Source organism: Sphaerodactylus townsendi, linkage group LG08 (assembly GCF_021028975.2).
Source record: "Sphaerodactylus townsendi isolate TG3544 linkage group LG08, MPM_Stown_v2.3, whole genome shotgun sequence".
Taxonomy (NCBI): domain Eukaryota; kingdom Metazoa; phylum Chordata; class Lepidosauria; order Squamata; family Sphaerodactylidae; genus Sphaerodactylus; species Sphaerodactylus townsendi.
This window is the reverse complement of record NC_059432.1, coordinates 75,463,825-75,484,188: the sequence shown is the minus strand read 5'-3', so window position 1 is coordinate 75,484,188 and position 20,364 is coordinate 75,463,825. Positions and strand designations below refer to the sequence as shown.

At 41.7% G+C, this 20,364-nt stretch overlaps 1 protein-coding gene across 1 annotated transcript in view; it reads left to right on the top strand.

Moving 5' to 3' along the window:
- Positions 1-12,743, top strand: part of RBP1 (retinol binding protein 1) — a 41,133-nt gene extending 28,390 nt beyond the window's left edge. The window contains exons 3-4 of the mRNA XM_048506077.1: positions 9,221-9,322; positions 12,452-12,743. Coding sequence (XP_048362034.1) covers positions 9,221-9,322; positions 12,452-12,505 — 156 coding nt within the window. The 3' untranslated portion in view covers positions 12,506-12,743. The remainder of the gene's footprint in view (positions 1-9,220; positions 9,323-12,451) is intronic.
- Positions 12,744-20,364: the final 7,621 nt, after the last annotated feature.

Sequence of the window (20,364 nt, the reverse complement as noted above, 5' to 3'; positions counted from 1 at the left end):
CACAAATACTACTGATGCTCTTTCATGTACATTTATATTTTGGTTCTTCAGTTTGCCTTCTGGTATGTAACATGTGAGATCTTTAGGAGACAGTCCTTCTCCAGGGACCATGCAGTGGCATAAGCATGTCAGGGAAGGAACATTAGGCAAAAGTGTTTTGAGAGCCTCCAGAGACCATACCATAATCCAGCATCTCGACAGAAAACAGTAAGTGATGATGGATATTCCACATCTATGTTGTATTTCATTCACAAGTCATTTTGTTTTCTAAATGGCATCATCTAAGATAGGCTTAAATCAGGAGACTTGTGCAATTTTCAAGACAGGTGTTATCTCCAGGGTGAACACATGTTACCTTCTGGGGAATTCTTTGAGCCTGCTGTGGATACAGCTATTCCTGCCAGTTCTCTTGGGCAATTTTTAGTCCCTTCTGTTGCTGGTGCTAAATGCCATGGAAAATTTAAAGATGCATATTTATTTTTTAAAAGAAAAGAGAACAGTAGGGAAGATTTAGTATGTTTCATGCCCAATTGGAAATGGAAAGAGTGGCATTAATACTAGAAGCTATGAAGCTAAATTATATTTTAAAGAAACTGTATATCTCCCAGCTAGAACTCACTAAGCAAAAACATTCTAGTTAAGCAAAGAATAATGAAGTTTCTTAAGGGTGAGGTGGATGAGTATTTATTCTCCCAGCATAAATCCCAGCAGGATTCTTTCTGATCATAATTCTTAATCAGTGGGTTGCTAAATAAGGAAAGAATGCCAAACATAACTAGTCCAGGATTCCAAACAATCTGAATTAGTATAATGCACCTGAACAACATAGCAAATCTGCATTGCATCCAGAATTCCTTTGCATGTTGCTGGAAGAGGTACATGGAGAAGCACAGAAAAATATCCTCTTCCATGGTAAAGTAGGAAAAAAGACATTGTGCATGTCCTGCATTGGAAAAAGAGGGAAGTTTGAGCACCAGATGCAAACTGAGCTGGTGAATCATATCCTTACAGAGGTGGTGTATTAGTTTCTCCGTTGCAGACTACAGTGTAGAAAGCAGAAGCATAGGTAATTCACATTTTCTCTTTTGTCACTTTCTGTAATGGGTAGAAGGGCTTTCATTGAAATGGACTTATGACAGAACTACAAGTTATTAGCTACAGCCACCAGTGACATAAACACAAACACAAGGGTGAAGAAGTTGTAAGGGGCTTCAATGGATAGAAGGAAGAGTGCCAAAGTCCTCTAGCAACTGGGGATTTTCCCCTACACATTACTACTATTATAATGTTATATTAGTGTTTTTGTTAGCTTAGAAGGATTTTCAATTGACAGGTCAGAGATAAATATTTAAAATCAGTTTAAAAATCTCATATGGATCTTGCCAGGTACAAAAATGAACATCAGAAATTGGTTGCTTTATTATAAAAGCGAGTCATGGGTCCAGGGTTACAAGTTTTAATTCTATGGTACTTTTAAAAATGAAGCCACATGAGAAGAATTTGAGTTAGCTGGCAGGGCTGGAGGCTAAAATCTTCATTTGCTGTGCAAGCAAATGTTATCTCATATAGTCTTGGAAATCCTTTATGATGGCATGCACAATAAAGTGGGTATTGCTAGGGGGAAATGATGCATGAATCTGTAAGCCCTGGTCAGCTCCACACCTTTAAGTCATCTGAACTGCCTGAACTTCAAGTCTGTATCTACAAACAGAAAATAGCTGCCAGAGGGATGTCTGAGATCACACGGCTATGTCCACGTGTGCCTGGATGTTGTGCTATTGTTGCTCTATGGCAGTGAATCCCAAACTTATCCATATGGGAAAATCCAGTTCTGGATGATAGCCAGAGACAACAATAGTGCAATATCCAGCAATGTGGGTATGTGAGAAATGGTTGACTTTTCACCTCAGTCACAAACCTATGAAGCAAACCACTATTGTTCACTCTCACATCTGCAAATGGGACTGAAAATATTGGCTTGCCTCATAGAATAAGCTAGTATAATTTAAATTCTCTGAACACTTAGGGAAACCGTTACATAATGATGCATATTTATCATTACTTTTAAAAGTGCTTCTGTAAAACCTTCTACGGACAGCTTTGTTTCTCCTTATCAAATACCGAAGGTATGCTGTTACAAATTTGTACTTAGTCAAATTAATATAGAGTACCAAGCTAAGAGTCTAGTTCAAATTCAGATACCCAAAGTCATGAATGTAGGTTTCCACAGCAATGCCAAATATGGAAACATTCATAGAAGGAGATAATTCTACCACATGTGGGTTCTTCTATCATCAAAAGTGGTAAGCTGGTAGTCCTAAGGGACTCATGTTGGCCATGAGGCTGAATTTCCATGTTATAAAACAACAGTAATTCTGATATATCTTTAAAAAAATAGCACCACCCTGTGCTTTGGAAGAAGGTATGCATGGGAGTACTTTGACAAACCCTGCTTTTTAAAAAAATTCCATGCCATTTTTACAGGAATCCTATGCAAACGCTACTGAAATATGCGCAATTAGCCAGCTATAGAATTTGGTGTTCTTGTACCCATTGTATCTGGTATGCTTTGTCCTATTCAAACTGTCTAAAAAAATGAAAACGGTATTATATATATACATATTTGCTAACTCCACTCAAACGAGTATGTATGCTTCTGAAAGATGACAAAATGGATTAGTGGAAATCGTAGATTATGTGAATGCTAGGTTAACAAGTCCCTTGCCTCCTGTCTTTCTAAAGCCATGTTAAATCACTTAAAGATTGGTGGAAAAAAAGACCCATAAAAATCATTGTGTTTTCCCAAGGTCAGCCGTCTCCACTACATAAAGGACAGAAATGCTGAACAGGGGCTCCCCCTTCTGGTGGAAAGGTTTCTTATGATATGTTAGCCAGAAGGGAGCAAAGTGCTTGTGGTGAATTCCATCTAATTGTTCATTTGGATGTTCAGCAGGCACAACTTATGGGTCAGCCTCATACTGGTTTAACAACTTAATGCCTCTACTTTCAGTGAAATTAGCTCCGATTAGCACAGGCTGGGTGAACTATAAATAGTCCATAATTTGTGCACAAAGCTAGCCTTTTCTCTGCATGACAACAAATAATCCATTCACACAGAAGCCAGACTGTCCTCACAGTATAGTTCATTGTTCAGTGTTTTTTTATTCAGTTTTTCTCCCCTTTTGATGACAGGTTGTTTATGAGCCACTTACTTTAACCCAGATTGCATTTACTAGGTGAAAAACTGATAAATTTAGGGAAAGTAAACAAGGAGGTTTTATTAGTTATTCTTTAAGTCATTTCACCTCCTCTCTTGATATAAAATCCCACTAAAGTGGATTGCAGCAGAATAAAACCTCATTTATGAAATTCAATTTTAATTTTTTTTAAATGTATCAAACCACTCAAGGAAACCAAGCAACAGTTTGGTAATCAGAGGACAAAACAGCAACAGAAGGCAACATTCTACACTATCTGCACTGGCTGCCGATCGAGTTCCGGATTGTGTTTGAAGTGTTGGTTTTGACCTTTAAAGCCGTTCATGGCCTCGGACCTGCATACCTGAAAGACTGCCTCTCCTCATATTGCCCTGTCAGGCCCCTCTGCTCCTCGGAGGAGGACCTACTCATGATCCCTAGCCCAAAAAAAGATCAGGCTGACCTCTATGAGGGCCAGGGCTTTTTCAGCCCTGGCCCCTACTTGGTGGGAAAGGCTCCCTAAGGAGATCAGGGCCCTGTGGGACTTGCAGAGTTTTCGCGGGGCCTGTAAGACGAGCCTGTTCCTCCAGGCATTTGGCCAACCTGGTTAAATACATCTACCTTTCCATCTGGCCTCCCGTGGGCACAGGGGTGGGGGAGGGGAGAGCAGTCAGGCACCATTTGCATTTTTATGGGTTCTTGTTATGCTGAATATCGATGTTTTAAATTATGTTTTTATGTATGTTTTAAAACAGCTGTTCACCACCCTGAGCTCTTAGGGGTGAGGGTGGTATACAAAACTGATAAAATAAAATACATATAAAACACAACATAATTTTTTCCCCTTTGCTATGGCTAGGTTTGCTGACTCTAGCAAATTGGGAAATTCCTGGAGATTTCCAGTGGGGAAGGGATTGGGGGAACAGAGATATCTTAGTGGCACATAGAACTCACCCTTCAAAGCAACTGTTTTGTTCAGGGGAACTGCTGTCCGGAGATCAGCTGAAATTTCAAGAGATCCTCAGGCCACACCTGGAAATATGCAACCCTAGCTACAGGCCTACTTTCAATATCTCCTCTGAACTGAAATGCATCATAAGTCATTGCGCTTGTTCGGAAATTTTCCTATGCAGGGATAATCCCTGTTCAAGTATCTCACTTTCCTAAATTCAAAAAAAAGAACTACATTGGTGACAAGGAGGGCTTTCCCCGCTAAGCAGGTTATTGCTACTGGTTTCCTCACCCTGGTTATCTCAGTGAATCCCCACTGCCACCGAGCTCAACATTGTTTTGTCTCAGTTCCCCCCCCCCAGAACTGCGACATCCTTGCGCAGTTATGAACTACACTTTTCTGCCAGAACAAGGTCGATACCGCTTCAAAGCTTCGAAGTGGGGAAGCATTGAAATGATACCTCATCCATTCAACCAATCACAAGCCGCTTTTGTGGCATGCGCAGAACGGGAGAGTCGTGGTGGGCAGAAAGCGCATGTAACTGTAAACTGTAAACTGTAAAAAAAAAAAGACCACTCCCGTTTCCCGCCATAACACAAGCGCCAATCATGATCGAGGAACGAAACAGGCACCAAGATGATCCTGCCCACTTAGCTCGGTTCCAGGTGGCCAACTCAGTTGCTGTGGAATCGCCCTCCACTGAAGGGAACTGAGTCGACCTTAGCTCCCTTCTGTAGTGGGGAAAGCCCCAAGGTTGGGGAACACTTCTGCTGTCACACAAGGTAAACCATACTGTGCAACTTGGACCAGTAGGATGGATAATGCAATATAATGCAAGTTGTTAATCATCTTAACAGTGCAGTCCTATAGAGTTGCATAGCATTGGTGCCAACCACTAAAGTATCTGCCTAAATAAAAACCTAAAAATCCTGCCCACAGTAATTGCTGTTGTTTGGATAAGAACAGTTTGCTGCCAGTTGCTGTGGTGCTCTCAGGCGTATCTGTGAATTCTTAATGCATGAATTCTTAATGCAAAAGTTCCAGGAAAAAAATAATCCAGAAGTAAAGATGACGCATTCATCTTCCCTGTAAATAAAGTTTAAAATAGACACCAAGGTAGTACGCAAGTTACCTGTCATGAGTAAGAGCTTTCAAAATATTTCTTAACACTTCATACCTCTGTCCCTTTCTACAAGATAAATGTGCTGGAACATAAATGCTGTCATAATTTATTAAGATATAATAAAATGCAGAGTGTCTTTATGAATGTAACATGCTGCTTTTAACTATTTATTTCACAAATACGCATTGCTTCTTCCGAAGAGTTCTGAACCGCATTGATAAAGAGTTCCCACTAGATCATCTCCCATCCACACATTACAAAGCTAGACTTACATCAGCAGCAAAACAGAATCAGGTGGTTTTATTCAGATTTCTTTTAGAGGATGAAAAAGGAAAGTTTTTTTAAAAAAATGAAGTGAAAGTTTTAACATGGATTGTTGTTTATCTCTGCTTCCTTTAGACTGAGGTCAAACTTTGTCCATAGGAGATCCCTGATTAAATTTCCTGGGGTCTATATTAAACAGCATCCACAGGGACAATTTGGATCGAGGCTATGGAGGTGGGGAGAGGGTAGTTTAACCCTTTCTGTGGTGTATTTCCTCTGCTGTGCCGCTGGTTTATCTGTAAAGAAAAAAGTCAGGTGCCTGGATTGTGCCAGTATTTTTCCCCTACTGTACCTTAAAGCAATGTATATTGTGTGTGAAAGAGACAGGAAGTGAAAAAAAGAAAAAGAGAGATTTCAATAAGGGGGAAAAACAAATGAGAAAGGGATTAATGTTCCTTGCCAAGCACCACTGCCTAATCCAAATTGCTCTTCTTGAAAGGAAATTTCAAGAGATCTTATCTTAGAACCCACACATAATATGTAGTTTGACTCTGAGTTTCTCATTTCTGGAGAGCTACCTTGGGAAGATTGCAAAGAGTACTTTCCTTACTTCCGTCTACTCTGACACTCTTCTAGCAATTCATTTTCTATGCTTGTTTCTTCTAAATTCTCCCTTGGGCCCAGGTTGCCTGCTTTACCTGATTATGAATAGTGGTTTTTGTTGAAGGCTTAATTGTTTGTAACATATACATAATCTGAAAAGAAGTGTCATGAGAAATGCTTAAAACTTGCTCATTATTTTTGCTTCCTGTGCATGATAAATGGAGCCAAAAATACTTTATTTGAGCGGGATACAGATGATTTCCCGTTTCATGCCAAAGGCTTATGTCTTGTATCTTCATATCTGACTGCTTACTGAAGTATTCAGTTGAAAGTTTGACCAGCATGATTGACCTCTACTACTTTGACTTGTCAAGAAGCATGCATCAGTCACACACATCTTCTGGCTTGCCAGCTGCTTGACAAATGAAATGAGGAGGTTTACTGAGTCATAGAACAATGAAGCTGCCTTAAACAGACCAGGTCAGTTATGTCTACTCAGACTGGCAATGGCTGTCTTGCATCTCAGGCCAAAGTTTGTCACATCACCTGCTACTTCATATTATTAGCTGGAAATTCTGGCAATTGAACTGGGGATCTTCTGTGTGTAAAGCAGATGCTCTGCTAATGAGCCATGGTCTTTTTGATGGTCTACCATTCTCTACATTGGGCTTCAGTCAGTTGGGTGGGACACAGGTTGCGTAATATGAAGGTTGAGAAGAAGAAGCAAAGATAGGCTCTGGCATTAATAGGTCTAAGAAAGGAAGAATTTCAATAAATACAGATTTTTGCATCTGTTTTATATGTGTAGTCTGATTTTAACATGACTCTGATGAGGCACAGAATTTATGGCCATTCATGCACTCGTGGTCTCCTTTGCACTGAACCTTCATTCCCTACGGGTTGAATTCTTGGATATGAACATGTTTTCTTTGTCCCAAACACACTGCACCTCAGAGCAGAGAATCTCCACAATTTCTGAAACCTCTGGAACTTTTCCTCTCCTTTTGCATGGAGAGTGAATGGAATCAACATGTGTTTCGCTTTTTTTGGGCTTTCTCACTCCTCCCAGCTTTCCAAGGAGGATCAACTGCTATCTGAGACAGGGTCAAGGTTGTTAAGGAGGCCATGAAATCCTGAGCCACTCCTGACAAGGCAGCCTTGACATGAATGTCGAAAACCCTAGGTCAACCATCCTCAACACCAGAGACCAGTTCTGTCAGCTCAGGGAGGCAAACTATTAGGCTGTGGGGTGGACAGTTCAGTACAGATAAGTATAGAGTCTTAAAGCCAGTGGTGTTCTGGATGAGGCACCATCCAGAAGGATAGAATTTTTGTAGACTACAGAAACAAAACATCTGTACCCACAAGACCTTTGCTGATGTATCACCAAATGCCCTGAAGGGCACAATTGAGACAGGTTAGCCTCCTGTCTCTCCCCTAGCCTAGTCTCAGTGATGTATGCTAGGAAGGTCCTCTCATCCAGGATTAAATCCTGGATGGCTGCTGTTTTTTAAGTGATGATCTGGCATTTAGCAGCAGTATTTTATAGCCTGGCAGGTTGCTGATATGCTTACCAATATAACTTCAAATGGAAGAGTCAGAAAGAGCAACAGCACACAGTTGTCTGTTGTTCCTTTCCCTTTCATGGTCTGGAGGGAATGGCTCCCCCACCCTCACCCCACTTTCCCCTGCATGATCCATGCATCGTCGGTTCCAAAGGCAAGAGGTAATGGCTCTTCCCCCCACCCTGCTTTCTCCTGCACGATCCACGCCTCAGTGGCTCCAAAGGCAAGAGGGAATGGGGAAAATATACCGGGTCTGCTCCCATGAGATATTTTATAAGGACCACCAAACTGGTGATTTTTGAAAGTTGTGGGGCAAAGGAAAAATAGCGGGGGAACATTGGGGCACACCCTGTGCAGCTTTGGGAATCTTGCAGAATTCCTGGCTGCACAGAGATGTTTTCCATGCTCACCCCAGGATATTGTGACCATGCAAAAACTACCTTAGTGTTGATGCCAATTGCCTTGAACCCCATTTGGAGGTGGAAAGGAGGTTTCCAATAAATAAAGGTAACCATGGTTAGACACCCTGCATTCATAGTTTGTGGGAGGATGAGGCTGGGACTAAACTGTAATATTTATGTACAACTTGATAAACAAGTCAGTGAAGACTTTGTGCTTGGATCTTAACCAAGTTAATCCCAACAAAGACACAAAAGGTATGGAAACATGATCAGTTGAGAAATCCTCAACTACTCACTTTTTTAAAAAATTGAGATCATGCTAAGCAGGTAATAATTGGGCAAGAGGATTTTCATTGTTGATTGGTTGGAAACTGAAGTAATTTTTATGGGGACGATAATTATTTTTGCACAGATTTATTATATTTTACAATTGTAATGCCAATAAAGGCTTCTGTCTGTCTGTATTTGTATATCTTTTACAATTTTGCATTCTAATGTAACCTGCTTTTGGTCCTTTCACTGAGGTAAAAGGAATACAAGCATTTTAATAAATAAATACATTTATTTAAGAAGAAGAGTTTGGATTTACACCCTGCTTTTCTCAACCATGAGTCTCAGGGCAGCTGACAAACCCCTTCCTCTCCCCACTTGTGATGTAGGTGGGGCTGAGAAAATTCTAAGGGAACTATGAGTAGCCCAACAGGCTTGATGTATAGGAGTGGGGAAACAAACCTGGTTCACCAGATTAGAGTTAACTTTTCCTTAACCAATATACCACACTGACTTTTTGATATCTTAAAAGTTTAGAACAAAAGTGGGAGAAGGGGCCCATTTTTCTTGCCCCAAGTGATCATGGGACCTGTGTGGACCAAAGCTTCATGAAACAGAGACTTCAATGAGAAGAATCAGGAGACATCAAGGAGAAAAGCTGGCAAAATTCAAAATCTATTGTCATTTCAAAGAGATGAAAGCTCATGTGACCTGTCACCTTTTTCTGAGAGCAGTTTTCTCTGTTCCTTCATTAAATATTGAGTTCTATTTTCTAAAGGAAATTGAATTTATGTGGGCCTAGCAGATGAAATCATTGCATGCTAATTAATTTTATGTCTTGCTAGACTTGTGTAACATGGGATGGAGATAAACTTCTTTGTGTACAGAAAGGAGAAAAAGAAGGCCGTGGATGGACCCAGTGGGTTGAAGGAGATGAAATGCACTTGGTAAGAACATGCAGCGCTCTAAGTATAACTCTCCTCAGTTTCCCTCCTCCTTGTTTGTTCATGCAGCTAAATGCAATAATCCACAGCTTGCCTGCATATTACATTGGCTAACTCTGGAGTAATTAAGTTCTGGTGTTGTGTTTGATTTACATTTATTTATTTAAAGTTAGTGTACACCCACATTTATCTGAATAATTGGGATCCAAGGCGATCATTCCATGCAGCGTCATTAGTTTTGCGTTCCCCTTTCATAAATAATGGCAGTCTAAATTCAGTGCATACTGATATTAATTGTTCATTTCTCTGCATATTGATTTGATCTGCTTACACAAGAGAAAGAGTGTACTAGAAGTGCCCTTGATGCATGCTGCAATGTCAACAGTATGTGAATGGAGGGGAGTTTGCACAAAAGTGGAAAAAATTGCTATTTTTCCATTTTTTTAGAACTAGAGATATTTATAGCTTCGGAAATGAAAGTGAACAATTCAGCTTTGAAAGTGTCATTTTCTTTCTAATCATTATTTCTGACTAGCACCTATTAAAGTTTATGACTGCTTCTTTTCCAAGGAGTTTATAGCACTGATGAAAACCTTTTCCCCATTGGAAGCTACAAAACCATCTCTGAGAACAAGTAACCAGTTGCTTAGGATGTTAACTTTGTAAACAACACAAGTAGTGGCCTTATGTACTGGGGTTGAAGAGACAAATGCAGCCATTAACGCAGATATTCTCTTATTACTGGTGTTAGTAACAGGAAGAGAACCAGTGTATTATAATGAACTAAACATGAATCTGAATTGTGCTTCAGCCATTAAAGGGTAATACACAAGGTGTTTTTTTTCCCCATCTGTAGAAAAGGACATCTTTTTGCACAATCCTAAGCACATTCACTAAGAAAAAGGCCTCCAAGATATTTGCTGCATGGTGGAGGTGAATGTCTGCTGTGGAAAGATTTTTGTACAGACATTTTTTTCTCTAGCCCCACTTTCACTTTCCACTCTCTCTACAGTAAAGACTTTTCTTTAAAAGTTCACTTTTTATGCCAATCTATTGATCTGTCAATAGATTGATATATTGATCTATTGATACTGATCTATTGATCTATTGGTAGACTGATGTATTAATCTATTGTTAAAATTAAATATAAAAATTAAATATTATATTAGAAATTAAAGCATGCATGTGCCACAGAGAACCCACAAAACATTGCCCTCTCCCTGGAAGCAAGCAAAAAGCCAGCTGGTAGGTAATTCTCTGCCCCACTTCAAACAGAGCGGTAGGTAATAATGCCCTGAATCAAAGACTCCCTGGTCAATTCTCTTTGAAGTCACAGAAACCTCACTGTGCGTAATTGGCCATTGTTTTCAGTGGTAATTCTTTTCAAGAAAATAAACTTAAGCTCTCACCCATACTCTACTATATAAATTAATAAATGTTCTATTACAGAAATTTTAACACTTTTTTAAAAAATGTGATGTTGGCCTTTTGGAGGGAGGTAGTTAATGATGTATTCTATTCAGCAAGTAGTTAGTGATATATTCTATTCATCTGAAATCTTACTTGTAAACTCACCTGAAATCCTTCTGTAGAGTTCCTGGAAAATTTTGGCAACACCAAGAACATTTTCTCTTGAGGTTTGTGGCATGTCTTGTTTGCTCTGTGTCCATGATCTTGAGTACCCACAATGATCTGTGGCTGATGGAAAATGCATAGATATGCATCCAAGCAAAGGATTGAGTAAATAAGTTATAGCACCTTCCAGTTCTAAAATTATAAGATTCTGGCTTTCCAGCTTGATTGGCTGATTGATCTACAAAATGTATGAACTGTTTCTCAAGGACTTCAAAGAAATCTTCAGCATAATAAAATATCCAACTTGTCCACCCTAGTCTAACAAAAGAGAAAAACAATTGGATACAATTCTTGACCTTCAAATGTTTTTAGTACTTAAAGCAAAGTACCACCAAGAATTAAAAAATAGACATAATCATGAAAAAGTTTTAAAAGCTTACCTAAAAGTCATAGAAAACAAACAAAAAAGTGATTGGTTCTGGTGGGTTTTCCAGGCTGTGTGGCCATGGTCTGGTGGAACTTGTTCCTAACATTTCGCCTGCATCTGTGACTGGCATCTTCAGAAGTGTATTACAGGGGGAAGTCTATTACACACTGTGTCCAGATAGAAAGAAATGTTTGGGGTATATATTGTCCATGTCCCAGGGTGGGGAACCAATAAGTAATATCAGTAAGTGTTTGGGTGGAACTTGTTATGCAAAGATGTGGTTGATAGTATTGTATTGTGGGTGGGGCTTATCAATCCATGGAGTGATTCACATGTTCATGCCCGGCAGCAGCAGTAGTATTGGTGAATGCAAATCCTGTGTTTGGGTAATACTATGCTAGAACAAACTGCTACACAGATTACACATTTGGGACTAGCATGTTGTATAGTGGGAAAATATCATATGACAAGATAGCTTGCATCTTTCAGAGTGGAAGACACTCTCATTTGTGAGTGTTTTCTTCCACCTCCCTTCCTCTAGAACTGATTGCTGAGATTTAAGGGAAATCTTGTGGAGAAAAATGCAGTAGGAAGGGGGAATCGGGTAAAATAACCCCCAGCTCCCTCTTCTGCCAGCAGAGCAATATTTTCATTTAGATGATGAGAAGGAAGGAAGATCCATGACAACTCTTATAATCCATGAGATTCATATATTATGGTGGTGGTGGTGGTGGTGGTGGTGGTGGTAGATGATTTTGTTGTTGTTGTTGTTGTTTATTAGATTTAGTATACCGCCCTACCCCCAAAGGGCTCTGGGCGGTGTACAATAAAAACAACACAATACAAACAATATAATCAGAGAAATACGTTAAATTCCCTTACAATCAGTAGCAATATATGCATTCTGATAAAATTAAAGGATACTTAAAAGGCATTTAGTCCACTGTCTTTAGTGTTTTATTTGTTCGCACGGAAAAGTGCAGTCTATTGCTTACAGAATATGCTCTCATGGATATGCTCTCGTTTCATTATTTAAATCTAGCTCTTCATTGATTGTGCAGTAGACACCAGGACTTCTGCAATATAATATTTGAAAATGTAGTATTTATGCAGACAATTTTGTTTTCCAGGAAATAAGAGCTTGTGGTGTCAAGTGTAAGCAAGTCTTTAAGAAGGTACAGTGAGAAGTCTCTATCTGCTCCTGCCACTGAGATCAAGAGAACTGAATTAAAATTGATAGATTTGCTGCCAGACCTACAATTGCTGTTAGTACCCAAATATCTTTTCCATTAATACCTAAAAAGAGGTCAGAGGCTGCATCTACCCACATTCAGTTGGAGTTGCATGGTGCCTTTTGTTGCAAAAAAAGAATCTAAATGAATATGTTTATAGAAACTCAGAATAAAGTTGATGAAGCCTGAACTGAGTGTAAATGTGATTTTTAATATATAAACATTGTAGACTTTTTGTTTTAAAAAGCTTGTCATGTGGTGTGATACGTGGTTTGAAATCTAAATGTAACCATCAAGCACAGCTATAACCTTACAAGAAAAAGAGAAAGACCTCTGTTCAATCACAGTTCACTCATGTTCAAAAGGAACTACAGAATACCAAGATCTGAAAAACTGAAGCAGAAGTAGTTTTGCTGAAAGGGATATAAACTGCTCTCATGTAGTCTGAATAAAATCAAGTACATAAATAGTACAGAATACTAGAACACCCACAGTAAATGCAAATATTCTGAATTTCCACAACATTTGTGCAACGTGTATATTCAAGAGAAATGTTTGGAGACTGTACAGAAAAAGCAAACAGGAGGCATAAAATTATAGTATCTATTCTGGTATAATTATGCATGAAGAAGCCATCTAGCATGGTATCTAAGCATCTGTGGAGCCAGTAGTCCAAGAAGACCTTAAAATTGGACAAACAGGGTGGTGTGGAATCAAGTAGGAAACTGGGGAAAATCTATGAAGGTATCCATGGAATCTGCTACACTACACAGTGCGCAACAAATACAGCAAGGGAGCCAAAATGCAGATACTCAGCAAAGTAGGAATATCTCAATAGCCGACAACATCTCAACTGAGGAACTACTGTAGCTCCACATGTTGAAAAAGAACAGGAAACAAAGCATTCGATTTAGGGCGCCATTACACAATGCAACTGACCCATTCTGGGGATACACTATGCCACTCACAGTCGAACATAGTCTTAAACTTTTCAGGCTGCAAAAGGCCTGTTTGCAGTAAAAACAGCCTGAGGAACTACAGTTCCCAGGAGACCTTGGGGCTCACAACGTCTCCTGGGAAGTATAGCTCCCATCAGGTCATTTTTACTGTGAACAGGCCTTTTGCAGCCTAAAAAGTTATAGAAAAAGGAAAGGAACTAAGGTAAGTTTGGGAAGGGGGGAAGGGGGGCACCAAGAGGGGCCATGGGGGGTGGAAAATATAGAGTGCGCACCAGGCGTAGTTTGGCCCAGCTATGCCTCTGGATTGGAATCAGAATAATTTTTTCACTAACAGATAGGGATGAGTGGATTGTGCCAATTTCCCCTTCCTGTTTCAGGCCCTCATGCTATTCTTGAGGGTTTTCTGTTTGCCAGAACCAGATTTTTTTTGGGGGGGGGGAGGAGGGAATCAATGGACTGAAGTAGGAGGTAGCAAAGTTCAGTCCATTTATGGAAGTGTGTTCTGTTCTTATGAAGTTATATTTTTTGCCCTAAATAACTGTGCTTGTCCCGACCATTATGGAATGTAGATGTCTTTGTATATAATAGACCAAAATATGCAAAAATGTACCACTCAACAACACTTGACTTCATAGTGGAAGGAGGAACATAAAAAATAGACAAAAAAATAATTGTGGTTATGCATTTCTATCACACTACCATGGAAACCAAAAAGCAGCATGACAGGGATCTGCTATTCAATTTAGTCCAGGGGTAGGGAACCTGCGGCTCTCCAGATGTTCAGGAACTACAATTCCCATCAGCCCCTACCAGCATGGCCAATTGGTTCCTGAACATCTGGAGAGCCGCAGGTTCCCTACCCCTGATTTAGTCCCATGTGCCATATAACTCCAGAAACTTGGGAATGTTTCCTGCTGATTGCTGGTCATGAACATGAGGAGATGGGATTGGGAACATGAGAAGGAAAGGTAATAACATATGATAAGATACAATTGTGTTCTGGTGCGACAGCATAGTGGGCCTGCTCCTCTTCCTTACCCAGGAACCAACAGAAGGTGCATAATGCTTTGCCCTTGATCTTAGTAGCTGGCTACGTAAGGTCGCAATACTAACAAAAAGGTGCAGCAAGCTGGACACACCTGAATAATACAAATTTTCAGAAGGTACCCAGGAAAATTAATCACCCTCTCTCTCACACACATGGGATGGGGCAAGCAGCAAGCAGCCCCTGGAAACACAGCTAGGAGAGTATGGCACTGTGAATTCTTCACTATCCAAGGTGACTGGTGGAATCAATTTATGTTTTATGAAGTGAGAAAAATGCAGGGCCAAAGAAAACTTTTCTGTTGAGAGTTTAGTTTTTCTTTTTTCTTCCCTACTCATTTATCATATTTTTGTTCCTCTTTTCTGCTCCCTTTCATTAAACTGAAGTATTTTCTTTTTCCTGTGATAATTCATAGGTCCCCTACTTATTTTAAATAACAATAATTCTAATAGGCTCTTTCAAAGAAACAGGTTTAGAATTGAGGTCATAGTGCAAAAAAAATCCTGTACTGAAACTAATAGAACTATTACCACTTTCTTCAACCAGGCTAGGATTTCAGGGATTAATCATGTGACTTTGAAGAGATAGCCTCTGAGAATGGATGTATTTATTAATCCAAAATACTGTTAAGCCACATTTCCTTGAGGTTTTCCGTTAAGTATTCCTTAAAGAAGAATACCTGTCCTTATAGATATCAAATATAGAACTCAGGTACATTCAGAACAAGCCTGTGTTGATTAAAAAAACAACAACCTTTCACCTCTTTAATATTATCTGTTTCTTGACCTTTACCCATGCTACTATTTCAACTGAGAAGTGAAACATGCAGGCTAGTTCAGCTGTGTTTTTGTTTATATTTTAAAAAATTAAAATTAACATGATGGCGTCTGGGATTGAAAACCCTGTCATACCATGCAGAACAGGCTCATGGGAAACATTTTATAATCAGGCACAGTTTGTACACAGGAGAGGGGTAATACTCAATGATAAATGCTTCCTTGATATGACTTGTCATTGTGGTGTCTGAGTACAAAATGAAATATACTACTTGTTCAATGCCTAGGCGATGTATATTAACTAGCCCGATGAGGAACAGCTTCATTTTCAGCACCGCCAAACCTCCTGTGTAGTTCCAGTAAGGCACTCATCAATAAGTCATAATATTGTTTGGATTCATTCTAAACTGTCTACTGGGTTGATATGCACTGCTTGGCTGATACAGAGTGACATGTGATGCTACCTAATTCCAAGACAAAGTATTGGTTCATCTGTCTCAATACTGTCCAGTCTCCATGATCTTTGAACTAGACAGGCCTTTCCCAGTATCTGGTGAACAGGATCATTTTAATTAGAGTTGCTCAAGACAGAACCCAAAACCTTCTGACTACAAGACTTGTGTGCCACCACTAACTCATAGCTCCTTCTCAAATACCCAAAATAAAATAGGTTTCAGGTATGTCTTAATAAACCTATAGAAAAGGGAATGCTGACAGATGTCGTTTTTCTCTCTCCTGCATGACAAATTGCTGCAACCTCAATTCCCTCTGCTAAACACTTATTAAAGGTGCATCATTGTCCTCCTTTTTCCTCTAGTCATTGTCACCTGCTTAGAGATCTTAAGATGTTTAACATTTGCTCAGTAGAACCATAAACACCACAAAAAATTAAAACCAATAATTTAATTAATCTTCTACTTGGGGGTTCAGGGAAGGGGGCATTTCACATTTCTTGCTCTTAATTCCCACTTATACCTCACTCACAAATGCTTCTGTGGAAGCATATAAGTAGTTCAATTAGCAACTAGCCAAGTAAATCCAATTGTTGGAGTATTATTATTACTTTAATCAGACACACAGATTCTCCCTTTGGGAACATTTGACACAAGTGTAAGATTAGTTTTGTATTTAATAATAGTAAATGGCTTATCAAAAACCTAAGTACTGAATCAGTGGTGAAGAAAAGGAAATCGAAGAGAGGTTTGCTGGTTTTATGTATTTACTTGTATAGTATAAGATATTATAAGCCATTTTATGTGTTGTTATTTTTGTAAACACTGAAATAAATTTCAGTGAAACTTCAAAATTTGTAAAAAGCATGAAATTTACACTATTTTTTTTAAAAAAAAAACCTTTCAGAAGCAGGTCTGTCTTCTCAGTGCCCAACAAAGATCCTAAACAAGTAGCAGTATGAGGTGATGTGATTTTGAGGTGGTAACATGAACAATAAACTTCAGATTAGAAGGAAATGAATTTTGAACCAATTTTGAACATCCCTCCACATAAAAGCCTCTGTTTGAGGAGAAAACTAAAGAAACAAACAAGTAACCTATCAGAAAAAAATCATATCCCATCCTATTCCTATTGTTTATTTTTATTTCTTGTAACAATTCTATCTTACCTTACCCCCTCACACACATAGGGCCTGAAAGCTGCCCAGAGTTCCATAAATTATAAAACAATAAAATCATATCAAATAATCAAAGAAATAAAACACCATCTAAATACAAAATACAATCAAAGCGAAAATGGTGACAGTTAAAAATACTAGCTGCTGTATCAGCTGCGATCATTTCAAAAAGTTATCTCCTTTTTTAAGGACTAGCAAAAAAAGATCCCCTTTTTATGTCCTCCTAAAAATAATTCCAAGGGATTGATGCCATAAACTAGGAAAGCCTGAAACAGGGTTGAAATGGAAATAACTAGGGGTGAGAGTGGTGTCATTTTCCTGCTGGTACTCTTACCCAAGCTAGCCAGATCTCAGAAGCTAAGCAGAGTTGGCTCTGGTTAGTACTTGGATGGGAAACCACTAAGGAATACCAGGTCACTTCAGAATGCCCAGCAGAGGTCCTACACAAGCAGCAGTATTAGGTGATGGAATTCTGAGATGGTAACATGGACACTTCAGATTGCAGGGTTAGGGTTGAAAATTAGCAAAGCTTGGCTACCAGTATTTAAAAACACCAAAAGCAAACCCCAAGGGCATGCTAAATTCATGAACAATGGACTCCACCCAAACACAGGATCTACATTCACAAATATTACTGCTTCTGCAGGGCATGAAAATGTAAATCACTCCCTGGACTGATAAGCCCCACCCGCAATACAATACTATCAACTATATTTTTGCATCACAAGTTCCACCCAAACACTTACTGATTGGTTCCCCACCCTGGGACATGCACAATATATACCCCAAACACTTCCTTCTCTCTGGACACAGTGTGTAATGGACTTTCCTCTGTGATACACCTCTGAAGATGCCAGCCACAGATGCAGGCAAAACGTTACGAAAAAGATCAACCAGACCACAGCCACATAGCCTGGAAAACCCACCAGAATCAGTAAAAGATCCATTGTTTATCCATTGGGAAACTTAATAACCAGCAAATTCCCTCCTCTCTTTCTTTCTTTCTTTCTTTCTTTCTTTCTTTCTTTCTTTCTTTCTTTCTTTCTTTCTTTCTTTCTTTCTTTCTTTCTTTGTCTTTCTCTCTCTGGGTCCCATTTGAGTAACACACCTCACTCTGTTATATGTGTATCCAGGGTCTCAGTTTCTACAGAAAGACAGCTCCATGCAAAAACTACTAATGGCCTAATCCCGTGGTGGCGAACCTTTGGCACTCCAGATGTTATGGACTACAATTCCCATCAGCCCCTGCCAGCATGGCCAATTGGCCATGCTAGCGAGAACTGACTCAAACAATGATCCATAACATCTGGAGATATAGAAAAATGCACTTTCCCTGGAAGAAGCGGAAGACAAATCTGCCTTTAGAGGCATGGCTAGGGGTGGAGCCAACATCAGTCAGCTTCCACCCAACCTTTTCCTGCTGGAATGTCAGTGCCCATGGCATGGACTTAATGGCAACCCTAAGGACGGCGTAAATCCATAAAGCCCAGTAGAAGGCGTTGGAGGCAGCGGGGGGGGGATGTTGTTTTGGTTTTTTTGGTTCTTTGCTTTGCCTCCCTGTGCCACCATGATGCTCTCTTGGAGGCAGAAGGGTGGCATCACAGCAGCACTGTATCCTGTCACCGAGGACTCTAGATTGGGTTGCTTGAGGATTTACTACAGGGCCACAGACTTTCATGATAATGGCTTCTTATTTTTTTAGGATATTGTGCCCATGCGCACACACATTTTGTACTTGACAGCTACTTTATTCATTATTTCATCTTTATAGCAGTCCAGTAGTTTAGACCAAAGCCATCCACAGTAGACCTATACTCTTCTATGCATCTTGAAGTCAATGGGTCTAAAACAGTGTTGCTTAGGATGACATTGTCAGTTTTATTAGCTCTATTGCTAAGAAGCTTTTCTAAGACAATACTGAGCAACTTTCAAGACAGTCTAATAAAGAAATTGATTACATGATCTTATCAAAACAAGAGGCAATTTAAAACTAAAAAAGCACGCAGAATAACACAAAATAAATAAGACAAAATAATTAAATACTCCCAATGTCTTGCTTACTCTAGAAAAGAGAGAGAGAACAAAGACAGCTGTGAATCACCCACCGGCTGCGGTTGCCTCTGGGGGTGGGACGGGTGGAGCCAAGGTGACCGCTTCCGCCTAACTGAGGGTGAGAATAAGCCGAACCATGTTGGGCAAGGGCTGACGTCACCGGAGGGGAGGGCAGATTGACCCTTTAAAGGGGAAGCCCTCCTTTGTTCTGGCCATGTGCTTCGGCCAGCCAGCGATTTGGACGATTGGAACTACCGATCCGTGCGCAAGTGTGAGTATGGCTGGAACAATAAAGCTTGTGGGACGCTGGGGTCAGGCTGGTTGTTGGTGGGCTGAATTTTGGGGTTCTTTGCCCTTGGGGGTTCCCCTTTCTACCGGGCCCGCAGTTGGGCGCAGAGTTCCAGGGCGGGGTTCCCCGGCGCCCTCTGCCCCAACCGGCATGGCCGGGCCGCGATCTTCGGTGGCCCGGCCGCTGCCTGCTTCTCTCTCCCCTCCCGGCGCCGGGCAGGGGAGCGCCTCAGTGGCGGCCCAGCGGCCTCCGGCCTTCTTTGCTCCCCTCCCGGCAACCGGGCAGGGGAGCGCCTCAGCGGAAGCCCGCCCGCCTCCGCCCCCCTCCCCCGCTCGCGGGGATGAGGCCTTCCCGCCCGCGGCCGGCTGGCCGAGCAGCAGGCCTTCTTCGCGCCCCTCCTGGCACCCGGGCAAGGGAGCGCTCCGGCGGCGTCGCAGCCGCTCCCGCCCCGCTCGAGGGCCTTCGTGGCTCCCCTCCCGTCAACCGGGCAGGGGAGCGCTCCAGCGGCGGCCCGGCCGCCTCCTCCCCGCCCCTGCTCGCGGGGGTCGAGGCCTTCCCGCCCGCGACTGCGGCTGGCCGGGCCGTGGCCCTCCTTCGCTCCCCTCCCGGCACCCGGGCAGGGGAGCGCTCCAGCGGCGGCCCAGCCGCCTCCGCCCCTCCCACTCTCGCGGGGGGTGGGACCTTTCCGCCCGCGGCCGCAACCAGGCAGGCGGGCACTTCACCGGCGGCCCGGCCGCCTCCACCCCGCCCTGCTTTTCGCGGGGCCGAGAGCCTTCCAGCCAGCGCCCGCTGGCAGACGAGCCAGCGGTGCGCCGCTTCCCTGCCGGAACCGGGCAGGGGAGCGCTCCAGCGGCGGCCCAGCCGCCCCCGCCCCCGTGGATGAGGCCTTCCCGCCCGCGGCGGCGGCTGGCCGGGCCGTGGCTCTCAGCCAGCTCCTCGGCACCGGGCAGGGGGGCCGGCTACAGCCCGGTGGCCCAGCGCCTCGCTCGCTGGCGAGGGGATGGGCCCTTTCGCCTGCGGCATAACCAGAGCGGCGGGCACTTCACCGGCGGCCCGGCCG